The 12,622-nt window shown below is 56.7% G+C and overlaps 3 protein-coding genes across 3 annotated transcripts; 2 read left to right on the plus strand and 1 right to left on the minus strand.

Annotated features, from left to right (window-relative positions):
* Nucleotides 1-2,558: 2,558 nt before the first annotated feature.
* Nucleotides 2,559-3,735, plus strand: B0T26DRAFT_677542 (uncharacterized protein; the record flags this gene model as incomplete). Its single annotated transcript, XM_060440111.1, has 5 exons — nt 2,559-2,578; nt 2,655-2,772; nt 3,088-3,100; nt 3,352-3,544; nt 3,708-3,735. The coding sequence occupies 5 exons, from the start codon at nt 2,559-2,561 to the stop codon at nt 3,733-3,735; spliced, it is 372 nt and encodes a 123-aa protein (XP_060294496.1).
* Nucleotides 3,736-3,949: 214 nt separating this feature from the next.
* B0T26DRAFT_781495 (uncharacterized protein) lies at nt 3,950-4,555 on the plus strand. The gene has a single exon (XM_060446708.1). It carries the CDS (start codon nt 4,222-4,224, stop codon nt 4,405-4,407), a length of 186 nt encoding a protein of 61 aa, XP_060294497.1. The 5' UTR covers nt 3,950-4,221; the 3' UTR covers nt 4,408-4,555.
* Nucleotides 4,556-6,756: 2,201 nt separating this feature from the next.
* Nucleotides 6,757-12,105, minus strand: B0T26DRAFT_753314 (uncharacterized protein; the record flags this gene model as incomplete). Its single annotated transcript, XM_060445656.1, has 1 exon — nt 6,757-12,105. One exon carries the CDS (start codon nt 12,103-12,105, stop codon nt 6,757-6,759), a length of 5,349 nt encoding a protein of 1,782 aa, XP_060294498.1.
* Between the last annotated feature and the right edge of the window lie 517 nt (nt 12,106-12,622).

Consider the following 12,622-nt stretch of genomic DNA (forward strand, 5'->3'; position numbering starts at 1 on the left):
TTGTTGACATTCAAGGGCCAAAGGCCTGATGCCTTCCATCCTGACTTAGCATTACTCTTAGTAATTGCCTCTGTGCGTGAAATCTGGTAGCATTCCAGAAACGCACGTTTTCCGGCTACAGAAGAGTCGTCAAAGGCGTTAGCAAGAAGGTCCTCAAGCCGTCTGCGATAAAGTCGTTTTAGGGGGCCAAATATGGCCAAATCTAGGGGTTGGAGGACATGGGAAGTATGGGGAGGCAGATAAATAATGTGAATATTGTTTGTGTATGCCTCCCACATATAATCGGCAGTTGTGTGGCTGCCATGGCCATCAATAATAAGGAGTCGTTTCTCAGAGGAGTTTGCTGGCTTGGTGAGAGGAATGAACACATTTTTTAACCATTTGAGGCTTGTCTCATCGGTAGTCCATCCTTTCTCAGTTGCTGTAAAGAACCAATCCTGAAATGGCTTCATATCCAAAGGAAACCATTGTTGTTGAACGCTTTTCCCCTTAAAAATGACCAAAGGAGGAAGGCAACGGCCAGCTGCTGAGATGCATTCGACAAAAGTGGTCCAAGTGCGGGTTCCAGGCTGTTTTTTTTGAAGCGCCTTAAAGGCACGGCTTCCAATGACAAGGCCGTTGGTTCCTCTGCCTTCCATAATACCAGATTCGTCCTTGTTCCAGCGATTCTCTGGCTTAATCGCCTTGATAGCTGGTGTTTGGAAATGGTTGAACCAAGGTCGAATTGTTGACTCTGTAGCGCAGTTGACGCGGACCGAATCGACTCTCTTGGCCCTCTGAGTCTTCAAAATTCGATTGCGGTTAAGAAAGGCACGGCACCACCCCTTTCCAAGTGGTAAGGAGTCCCCCCTTTAAGCTAGAATACGGCGTGCAAGCTCCCTGATCTGTGCATGTGTAGGGGGCAATCCTAAATCTTGTTGAAGAAGAATCCATTCGACTAAACGATCTTCTTGGGTCTGTGTAAGCCTTTGCTCATCTTGATGAGCAACATTTCGAGGTAGGGAGCCATGTAGACGGCCATAAAGGGTGGAGGGTGGAACGTTCCATTTTCGCGCGACTTTGCGTAATCGATGTGTTCTGACGGCTTCCTCGCAAGCCTTGCGGAGGTCTTCTTCTGTATATGAAACCATTGTCAAGAGAAGAATAAAACGAATTGAAGATGAAGAGAATTGGAAAAGAATTGGTTGAGTTATGGGCTTTTTATATAAGAGGGTTGGTTGTGTTCCTCGCTTATCTAGAATGTTCTGGATCAGTGGCGTTCGCTTACTCCCCCACCTAACTTAATGTTATCCTGCCAACTGTCGTAATCAACTGTCTGGCTAGGTAGGCTATCTAGTGTCGGCTCACAAATAGCAACAATCCCCATAGCTCCACCGTTACTGTTAAGCAGGCCCGGCGGGATCACAGGCTCCAGTTTCTCCAGGCTGTCGCCTATGATAGACATGCGTAGAGTCTTGGCAGGGTCCCAAGTCCAGTTGATATCGTTCTGGATATAAGAGTCGATGGCGTCGTTGCGATACTATAGCTGGCTACCGCCGTACGTCTCCGCTACCCAGACCTTAGAGACGCGGTCGAGTGCATCCGAGTTGGCCAGGATAACACAGTACCAGGAATATTGTGTGCCCTTCTAATCTCCAGCACCTGGTGTGGTGTAAACACCCATGCCGATTCGCGTAGTGATCTGGTTACCGTCATCCGTTAAAGTGCCCTGCTTATTATAACGCCGAGCCTGATCCTATAATCCGTGTTAATACTAGGCCGTGGAGGCATGGAAAAGGGAGGGAATATAGACACCTCGGAGCAAGTACGATAACCGATAATCACATTCTGGGCACGCCTTGCCAGTTTAGCGAGGGCCAGCGTATCCTCCAAGAGAAACACGTAAATAAGATGACCATAAAGAGCATGGTCGGGAACTCGGACATCTACTGCGTAAGGGACTGCTAGAAGTATTCATCTTCCCTATTTGTACCAGAGGGCGCATGTCTTTCTGCCGACTTTTCACACCCCCTCGATCCATTCGCTCTCGGGTGTATGGTTTGTGGAGGGACTTTTGTCTCCCTTGTGTACTTGTTCCTGTCTACCACTATGGTGATAGTCCACTTCCAGAGCAGCCGATTGGCTCTCCACGCTGCTGCGCAAGGGACTTTGTCCATTTGTACTTAATGTGCCGCTACTCTCGGCACAACGCTAAACAGAAACGCGAGATGGGAGTCTAAGTCGTCCGCCTGCGAATTCGTATAGACGGTGCGACAACACGATCCGAGACTCCCAAGACTTCCGCCCGCCGTACCCACTCGGTGCGGAAGGGCATCTCCAAAGAGCAACACCATGGCCACCGAATAGAAGCATAGTGTCCACCCACCAAGTAAAATCGGACCCTTCGGCTCGGGCACCTGTGTCTCTTCGATAGGTCCCACAGTAGGTACGCAGCCGCTTGTGCGGACCGGGGGCATCCGGAACGTGCGTCGGGTAACTCTCGGTTGCCAAAGCTCACCCACCGGTCGCCATGTAATCTGTGGTGTGATGTTGTAGGGAAAGCTGCGATAACTGTCTCAATGCGCGTCTGGCGCGTCTTGTGCGTGGCGCGTCGAGCAGTCAATGATAATTCTAGCGGGGGGTCTTGTCTCCTGTGGCCGAAGCGACGGTTGCAGCTCTTTGGTCCCCAACCTTTTTCTGGCCAAACGGATCGCGCGCGTGCAAGTCTTCATTATTGGCACGCTCTATCTGTTCTTGGTTCCTGTCTGCCATCCTACTATTCCCTCGACTTTGGTACGTGGCGGCTTTTCCGACGCTACAAACACGGCATGTTGTTAGTACCATGCTGCTGCCCATCTTGCTGCCACCCCACGTTACTTGTATCTTGTAACCGCAAAAGTCAGTCCACTCCCAGACCCGATTAGCCTTCCACCCGCTTGTGCCCTTTTGCTCGATCCATTCGCTCTCTGGGGGATAGGGTGAAGGGTCAAATGATGGTCGTAGAGTATATCGCGGTGTGTATGCTAAGGTATTGTTCTTATCACCGAGCGCGTTATGTGGTGAAAGAAAGCGGCCCCTAGTCAACGTGACAGTAAACGTCTTGGGCAGGAAGGCGTCATTGGTAAGAACGGCATCTTTGATACGGTAACGGCTCTTGTCGGGAAAAGCACACTCTTTGCTAAGTGATAATCGGAGCTTGAATTGGCCGAGTATAGCTGGGTTACCGGGGTCAAGGATAAGGTCGAGCAATCCATCAGCTGGCTCCCATACGAACTTTGCCGCGATGAACCTGCTATATTCCACACCAAGGAAGATCTAAAGAGGGGAAAAAATAAAATAAAAAATATTGGCACACATCACGTGGTAATCAAGGTAACACCCACTTCGCCGGTACCATCTTCATGGAAAGAGATGCGGTTCCAAAGAGGATGCCCAGACCACTCCTTACAGAGAAGGGAGCGCAGGCCCATGGGGAGCGGGGAGCGGGGTTCGGCGTAGATGCGGCTCCCGAGAAGATGCCAGCACCAAGAATCTTGCAGAGAGACAACATGTGCCGTGGTCTGGTGTAAGTGAAGGCAGGTACACCTGATCAAGGTGGTCACAATGAAGGTACGGAAGAGAGCGAGCAATGACTAGTATTGGTAAGAGACTTCAACCTGGCCCTCGCAAAGGAAGGGGGCGAGGGCCACTGCTTATATACTTAATAGAGTGTACTTGATAGAGTGTAGGGGGGGAGAGGTTATGACAAAGGAGTGAGATCTCGGCCGTTCGGCACGCGTGCGAGTTGGTCGTGTGTGTGGGTTGGGCTCTTTCCTTACAAAAGGGCATATTTATAAAGGAGTCTAAAGAGGATATTAGCGACGCGAGTAAGCTCCTATGCCAGAAGCTCCTTGATAGCGAATAGGAAGTTGCTAAGAAGTCGGTTTTCGACGGTACTATATTTAAGAATGTTTGCTAGAACTTATAGGTTAAGAACAAGGCCAAGGTTATTCAAGATATTTCTCGGTTGATTGTCTCTTTGGTAGAAATACTTACCCTCCGGACCGAGAGCCTCGAGTGCCTCGTTGAGAGCGTTAACGAGGGCTGGAATAACTCGATCCCTCTAACCGGGACTTGCCTATAACCCGACTACTCTGTGGGATTCAGACGGGAAGCTTTTATATAGGACCAGCTGTATAAGATCTCCCCGATACTTGGCGATTGATTTCTGGCAACTAGTCCTTCTTTATAGCCACCTATTATATGCTCTTTCTATTCTTATTAAATGAGGTCAAGTGCGGCGTTCAGGCGCTTGATATCGCAGGCCGCCAGAACGCCCACAGCATGACGCTCGCGGCGCGGGCTATCGTTGAGCTCTTCCGCCCTGTGAAGCGCGAGAAGGAACTTCACCGCGAGCTCCTCACCTTCTCTATCTCGTACGATTACTAGTCAGTTCGCATCTACGGCGAGTATCTACCGCCATCCAATCCGTAATTTCTCCCAAATGTAGACGATGTACTGCAATTTTAGCCCCTCCCAAAGGGCGGGAGGTCCATATCCGCCATTGCACATGCACTGCAATTTTGTACACAGTTGCACAAAGGGTGGGAGGGGAGGTTGAGGCGCCTGCATTGCAATTTTAGCCCCTCCCCAAGGGTGGGAGGTCCAAGTCGTCGGGGTTTTTTTTAGTCCGTCATCAATGACACCTGCACTACGTAACCCTCATGTCCACCACTTCTCCACCCCGCCATCCAACCCCGACCAAAAACATGGACCTGTGTGGAATACATGTGCCATGGTCGGGACTGCCGAATTCTGATTGCTCAGCGTCCCCTGCTGGATCTACCGACGCTAGCCAATCAGATTCTGCACTCGGGCCACCATCTTGTACCTAGACCAACAAGCCTTATTAGTACCGGCCACTTCACTGTTAAAGTCACCATGTCTTGATAAATACACCACATCCTCCACTGCTTGCTTGTTTTTAACTTCCTGATTCTTTCTCCTTCCCTCTCCTCCATTCCGGTTCTGGGCCGTACTTTAGCTAATAAGACACTCTGCAAATGCATGCAGCTAGCGTGGCCTACGTGTCGTGTTGCACGTCATCGAAGTTGACAGCGCATTGAATTGTCTGGTTAAGGTCTGGTTAAATCAGGTCTAGTAATACACGAATGAAGGCCTTCTTATACTTCAGGAAAAGGACAAAAGAAACAACGCTCAGAAGGTTGATCGGCCGTACTAAGTAAGGGACTCAGCCGCACAAAGTAAGGGACTCAGCTGCACGAAGCAACGGAGAAAAGAGGGCATTCGGAAGTCCGGGAGCCCGAAAAAAAGGCTGAAAGTAAGGAATGAAGGGATATGCATTGTTTGAAGGGATATGCGTTGAATGACGGAACATGGCGACTGTGGCCTGAAAAGTGGCTCAGAGTGGCTAAAATCCAGGCGACACAACTATGATAGCCCTTTGACCGCGAGAAGACCCCACTACAGGATTATTCCCGTACCAGACAGGGGTTTGAACCAACTAAAAGTCACGCATTCAAAGGTACATTAATTCCCTATCTATTTTGCTGGTGGAATAAGTACCAACAATCGTCCTTGTTACAAAGTGATACATTGCACTGTCGGCAGCCCGACCGGGCACAACAAAGGGCTCGAAGGTCGTGCCGGCCTCGGTGGTAGCCGGCTCGTCAGGCAGGTAGGTGCAGCCTCCAACAGCCTCGCGCTCGCATGCTGCAGTGCATGCATTAGTAAGGTCATCAGGTAGAACAGCAACAGTAATACAGTCTAGGATTGGGTCGATTGAGTCCATTTGAAATGTAGGGGAGTGTCAATTACCGCCAAAACAATAGACGCGATGCTTCTCGATTTTTTTATTGTACCTTCGCGTACCCCTGCGATGACAGGGGTAGTGTGGGATTGATACAACGTGGGGTCTTCTCGCGGTCAAAGGGATACGAGATAAGTCCCATACTTTTATTCGTCCAGTATTCTTATATTTGCTATATAGGATGACTTTATGCCGATATACTTCCTGAATAACATATATCTTTGCTCCCTAACTGCTCACACCTCTCACGGCTTACAGCCACTTCTCAACGGCCCTTTCAATATGGTCAAAGCTCTCTATAGACGTAAGCTAGCCAAGTTGGCTATTCTAACCGACGCAGCACCTGTTGACAAGATTAACTTTGTTATAAGGTAGCTAGGGAGGAGGCGTTAACGGTAAGAACCGTCAACTCGTCATTCCGAACAACGGGAATTAGCCTATCAGGAGGCAAAAAGCCCTGAGCCACCCAGAGATTCAACAAGACAGGGCGAAGACCCCTAAACCCCCTATCCCCCCTGGAGTTCCTGATACACCAACCACAGGACGTCTGCGCGGCAGAATGCGTCTGCCTGCCCCAAGCCGCGCTACGTCCCGGCCATCGGGCCGCGGTACCTGACCCACCATTTTCTCCACCCGGACAGCGTCCGCCCTGCGCAGCGGTTCATCTATAACGAGCCGCCGAAGCGGGCGTGCGGGCAGCTGCTGGCGTCGGACGAGGAGGTCAAGTTCGACTGGAGCGTCTACTTTGAGGAGAGTTGGCACTGGAAGTCGGTTTAATTTGTTATTGTCGTGTTGCCGGCTTCTGGGAGCTGTGTCTTTGGGATTACGTGATCTGTGACCAAGGGGGATGTTCAAGGGGGATTTGCGGTGTCGAGCGTGTGGATCATGTTGGGGAGTTTATTGTTGGGGTACGCTGCTGTTCAGAGTTTCTAATCTTACGATAACCGTCAAGTCTCTTCTAGGACTCTTCAACCAGTTGTAGTTATAGTTCGGGTCGTCAACTTCGCGTCAGAGCTGGCGACCCAGAAGAACTGGACACGCCGAGTCTTGTCCCAGTCCTTCTGCCACTCGTGAACACACAGCTCGGGCACATAGTCGTTGTCCACCTTGGCCGAGATGGTCTCGTTGAAGACGTCCAGCGCGTGCGACCAGACGGCCGGGTTCCCGCCACGGCGCGCATCCCGCCACGTAGCCGCCTGCAGGCGGCCCGTCAGGCCAAACCACACGAGCACGCTGCCCGAGTCGCCGGCGCCCCGTACGAAGACGCGCAGCCGCGTTGCTAGGTGTGCGGACTCCGGGCGGGCCACGGGGAACTTGGTCCACACCCACGTGTCCCAGTCGGCCCCGCCGCCGCGCGACCAGGCACCCCATACGGCGCCGTTCCTGCTCACCCAGAAGGCGAAGTCGATGTCGGCGGCCGGCTCGCCGTCGCTGAGCCAGCACTTGCGCGTGAAGGCGACGAGGCCGCAGGCGGGGCTGCCGTTGGCGTCGGCGACGGCGTCCTTGCACTGCGCCGTGGTCTGGCCCTTGGTTGGGTCGCCGAGCGGGACTCGTGCCACCTTCAGCACGCCTGAAGGGTTGATCCAAATGACGTTACTGTGGTGAGGGTCACCGAACTGTGTCTGCAGCTGCGACGGCCGCGGCCCGTCTGTCTGGGCGCCGCCGCCTGAGGCGTCGCGCGACAACCCGGGTAGCGTGCGAAAGACAGAATCCAAGGCGTTATCGAGAGACCACCACCGGTCTATGCAGATGCCCCCTTGCGGGTCGACCCACCACCTGGTGTAGCTGAGGGACGAGGTTTCTCCTGGTGGAGCCGGAAGGTGCTGCGTCGAGACCACCATCGAGCCGCCGTTGTTGGGGCACGCGCCACTGCCGTTGGGAAAGAGTGGTGGGAACTGCGGCGGGCCGCTTAGGGTCCAGGGGGCAAACGAACTCGACGGTACGTCGGACTCCCATTCGATCCGTTCAAAGGTGCGTATGGAGCCGTTGGTCCCGATCCAGTGTAGTTGGTCGCGGTACAGGCTATCGTGGACCCGGCCAAAGTGAAACACCTCAAGCGCGCCGCTGGCGGCGGATTGGCTCTGGAAGAGCTGGCTCTCGCTGCACGAAGGCAGTTCCGAGTTCCAGCCAAAGCGGGCATTCCAGATCTTGCCCTCGGTGTCTCTGGCCACGTAGAACACGTCGATGAAGGCCTTGATGAAGACGCCCTCGATCTTGACGATAGAGCTGTGGTTGGCCACCGTCTGGCTGGAGCTGAAGTTGAACTGGCCGTCTCGGATCTGCAGCGGGAACAGGTTGAAACGCAGCGTGTCCTTCCAGACGATGCCCCGAACCCGCGGCTCGTCAGGCAACACCATCTCGCAGAGCACCTGCACCCTCTCGCCGCCTTCGCTCGGGTTCGCGCGTAGGGCTGCCTCGTTGAGGACTGCCTCTGGTACGTTGAGCGGGAACTCCTTCACCACGTCCGCGCCGCTCGCCGGCGTCTCGTCGGCCGTCAGCACCGTGAACCGCAAGCGCACCCCGGCGAGCGACAGCGGGTCCTCGCCCGGGATGCCGCCACCCCAAATGACTCGTAGCGTGCCAGCCCAGTACATGCCTAGCATCGGGCCGACGCGCGGCAGCAGGGGCACCGTGCGCGTTGACGATTCCGGGCCCATGCGGCGGCCCACGCCGCCGCCGCCCTTGGCGCTCTCGAGCTTGGCGCGCACGCCCACCCGGAACGCGACCGGGATATGGGCTCGGCCGCTCGGTAGGCGGGCCGAGAACTCGTCGGTGTGGCCCTCACCACCTGGCGTCATTGCGACCGTGACGTTGGCGCCGCCAGCGCGCGGTTGCGCCGTCAGCACCAGCTCGGCCTGCAGGGCGGCCAGCCCCGTCGCGACGGCCGCCTTGACCCGCACCGAGTCGTCGTCTAGGTTGTAGTACGTGCCGCTATGGTCCAGGACCACGGTGACGGCCCGCCGCAGCAGTGCTTTCTGCGGCTGCGCGCGCGGCGTCCTCTCTCCAGGCATCGTCCACCTCACGTCAAACTGTGTCTGGGCCGAGTCGGCCCACTTGTCCGGCCGGGCGATGAGGACGCGCCGCAGGATCAAGGAACCGTCGAAGAAGCGGTCCTTCATGTGGCCTGTTGCGAAGCGAGGCGTTAGCGTCACGACGAGCATCGTCGTCGGCTGCGCTTCGGTGGTCTGTTTCTTTAGGTTCAGCGGTGCGCCCACGGCCGGCGGAGGCTCCGGCAGCTCGTATAGGCTTCCGAGGACGACATGAGTTGTGTAGATCCACTGGGCGTTGCTGTTGAGGCTCTCGACCCGCGGCAGGGTTGGCGCCGCCGCCGAGCCCGGCAGCAGCAGCATGGCGGCGATGCTGCCGCTCTGTGCCGGCTGGACCGCGGTGGCGAAGGCGATGGGGATCCGCACCTCGAGGCTGGTCGGGTGCTTGCCCTGGATGGACGTGTCGGCCTGCGAGAAGGCCAGGGAGAAGATCAGGTCGATGGGCGTGTCTAGCGCGAAGATGGTGGCGTCGCTGGGTCCGCCTGGGTCGTAGAGAGGCATGCAGGACGCCTCGAGCGGCTGCGAGCTGGGGCTGAAGGTGGCTTTTGCGGCCTCCTCGTCTGGCTTTTGGCTCTCAAGAACTTCGTGCGGGGCCGCTGCTGGGACTGCTCCCCCGTTGCCCTCTATTCGTACGAGCGGGACTGGATCGCGCGGGCCCCGAGGGAGTGCGGCAGGGGCAGGCTCGACGCGGCCGGGGTCGGGTTTCTCGTCCTCTGGCTTGGCTGCTGGCTGCCGCTTGGTCTTGGTCGGCGGTGGGACGGGCTTGTCCTGGGCGTGTTCGTCTTTCTTGTCCGGCACCGGGGGTGCCGCCAGCTCCTTGATCGGCAGGTTCATACAGAGCACTGGCCTGCATAGCTGCGAGGCTAGGAGGGACGATGGCAGGGGATCCTCTTTTTTCCACTTGAACACTTGGGTCGGCTGTTCGGGCATGTCGACGTACTGCTGCAGAATCTTGTCTGGTACGATGAGCCGTGCTGGCCAGTCGTACAGGTCGACCTTACTGTCGCTGGCGTTTATCTCCACGGCCGTGAGATGGATGGGGTCTGCTCTGGGCGGCCTTCCCCCCTTTTCCTCGAGGGGGACGAGCGGGATCGGCCGGATCGCGAATTTCAGCTTCGTTGGTGTAAGGCTCTCTCCGAATGCGAAGCACTGCTGGTGCGGCGGCTGCGAGATGGTGATGCGCGTGAAGCCCGCGTCGCCCGGCGCGCGGTCAAACAGGCAGACGAGAACGTCGTCGGTGAGGATCTGCATGTATAGCACTTCGCGGAGGCCGGTCTCCGCCTGCTTCGAGTCCGGGGGCCACGGCGCTTCCACCTTGAGGTCCGGGAAGGCGGCCACGGCGATGCTGCGGAGGAGAAACCCCCACTTGGGGATTTGGACCTTGTCGTTGTTTTTCACATACGTCCTGACGCAGTCCATGATGCCGCGGCGGAGCAGGTCGTCACCCTCGGTCCGGTGGTTGGCGAGGCTGAGACCTCCGTCGATGAGGGCGTCAACCCACTTGACGTCGATGGAAAAGGTGCGGATTGACTCCCGGGGCAGCATGTCTGGGTCTGGAACGAGGTAGTGGAGAGGCACGGTGGCGAGATAGCACTTGTCGACAACCCAGGCCCGCACGGCTAGGGCGTCGGTATCGGGCGGTGTTATTCCGAGGCCAAAGTAGCTCTCCATGACCATCTTGGCGGCCGCCTCGTACTTGCTGGCCTCATGTTGGCTTGCGCGGGACAGCCGCTCGACGGGGAGTCTGCGCTGGTCCTTGGGTGTTTGCACCCAGCGTTTGTGCGCTCCCCGGTTGGCCAGCTGCCTGGAGCCGTGCGCTTCCGCGAGTTTCTGGATGGATCCCTGAACGGCGCTCAGGAAGGCTGCCCTGTTGAGGGTATTTTCGCCAAGCGCCTGGGCCTTAGCGATCTTGACGGCGGCCGAGTGTATATGGCCGCGCAGGCGTAGGAGACTGGTCGTGAAAGTGCCGTCCGCCATCGCAAGCGACCGTCCTAGGTTCCAGGCCGCGCTATATGAGGTGTCACCGATGCCCGTGGTTTTGTCAGTCAGCGCCAGTTGCTTGCAGGACGCGACAAATGGCTGGATCATGTCGCGGCTCGGCGCTACGGGGATCAGCGGGCCGCGGAACAGTGACATGGTCTCCTCTCCGGTCTCTAGCGTATGCCGCTTGAGCGTGTAACCGCACTTGAGGATGTCGTGGAGCCAGTCCGATGAGGCTCCGTCTTTGTACTCGAAGTTGGGGTCGGAGATGCGGAGCGGGCGTAGAGTGTGGCCTAGCCCGCGCATGACCTCCCCGAAGTCGACCTGCTCTGGCGGGATGCACATCCAGTCCCAGCTGTGGAGGGATACGAGGCCGGCGTATTTCTTGCCGTTCTTGGCCACCTTAATCTTGTCCAGCCCCTCCAGGGAGATCAGGTGCGAGACGACACGGGTTGGCTTGCTGACGGAGGGCGGCCCGGTCCGTGGGCTCACGACGACTGAGAACTGCGGCTGGGCCTTGGCCGGGTCGGTGCTGGCCATGAACCCGCCGTGCGTCTCGCGCACGTGCGCCATCATGGCGAATCGGCCAGTGTCGACAGGGCCGGACCGGACGGGAGCGCCGTCACCGCCGTAGCTTGTGGTGAACAGCAGCCCGAAAGTCTCGTCCCGTAGGAGGAGGACCTCCACGGGGTCGGCAACCTCGTAGTCGCGGCTCGTAGCACCCGGGTCGAGCGGCGAGGAGACCTTGTCATTTTTCTCGAGCCTGCCTGCCGTGATGGAAACGGTACCGTAGCTCGAAAGCTTGTCGATGTCTTTATCAAAGCCAGCGTCCTGGCAAGATTTGGCATCCAGCACCAGCTCATCCTCCGTGAAGGAGAGCAGGCCTATCCATGGCACGCGGTTGAAGCCCACGACCTTCGGGGTCCCTTCTCGGCCCCAAGGTGTCGTCGGGTGGCTGAAAACGACGTGGGCCAGCGTCTGGCAGTAGTCGCTGTGTCCTGGGGCTGGATACACGCTGTGAATGTCGTCCTTGTTGGGGAGCCTGAACTTGGGCGCCGAAACCACCAGGGTCGCCTCGTGTTGTAGGGGAAGGTTGATGGTCTCGGAGCTGGTTGCGATATCCTGCGAGACCTTGATGGAGTAGGAGCCCACGATCAGCGGGGGCTCCTGGTATGACCAGAGCCTCAGCTCTTCCGGCTTTAGGCCGCCCTGGTCCGCTTTGGTGAGATGGCGGTCACTAGGCCTTCCGGAGAAGGCTGGGTGTTGTCTGTTGGTCGATGCTGAGAGCATTGTGAGCGGCTTGATGGATGGGGTCGTCTCCGCCAGCAGCAAGCATTTAGCTCTTGTTCAAGTAATATGAACATGGAAGCCCGGAAAGTCGTTGATGGAATCTGGCTGCTTCCAGTGCGTATCGGTTTGAAATCGGAGGCAGTGTGCCGTGTCAACGGACCTCGAGGCCCCACGCCCTGCCTCCCCTAGGTCGGCTAACAACTTAAAACCCGCCGACGGGCGGTTGAGACACTTGCAGGAGCAGAGCGCTAACCCGCGGTGTTCGACAATTCCTACATCTGACAACTCTCTCTGTGGCGGCCGTGCAGCAGTTGAGACAAACGACCGCCACAGTCGAGAAAAGCTTGCCCCCCAGTGGGCCGAGAGGTGCAGAAGAACTAGTAGTGGTCTAGTGAAAGGTGCGTCACAACCCCGCCGAGGCGCTGGCCAGACCTGTTGGAAAGTTTGCACCAAGGTAGGCCCAAAATCAGTTCAATGCAACAGCAACAGTCTGATTGAGTGCAAGGTCTTGGGGTGA

The sequence above is a fragment of the Lasiosphaeria miniovina genome (genome assembly GCF_030549165.1).
Source record: "Lasiosphaeria miniovina strain SMH2392-1A chromosome Unknown B0T26scaffold_5, whole genome shotgun sequence".
Classification (NCBI taxonomy): Eukaryota; Fungi; Ascomycota; class Sordariomycetes; order Sordariales; family Lasiosphaeriaceae; genus Lasiosphaeria; species Lasiosphaeria miniovina.

Coding starts and splice junctions, on each gene's coding strand:
- B0T26DRAFT_781495 (XM_060446708.1), top strand. CDS start 4,222: ATGCTCTTTCTATTCTTATTAAATGAGGTCAAGTGCGGCGTTCAGGCG.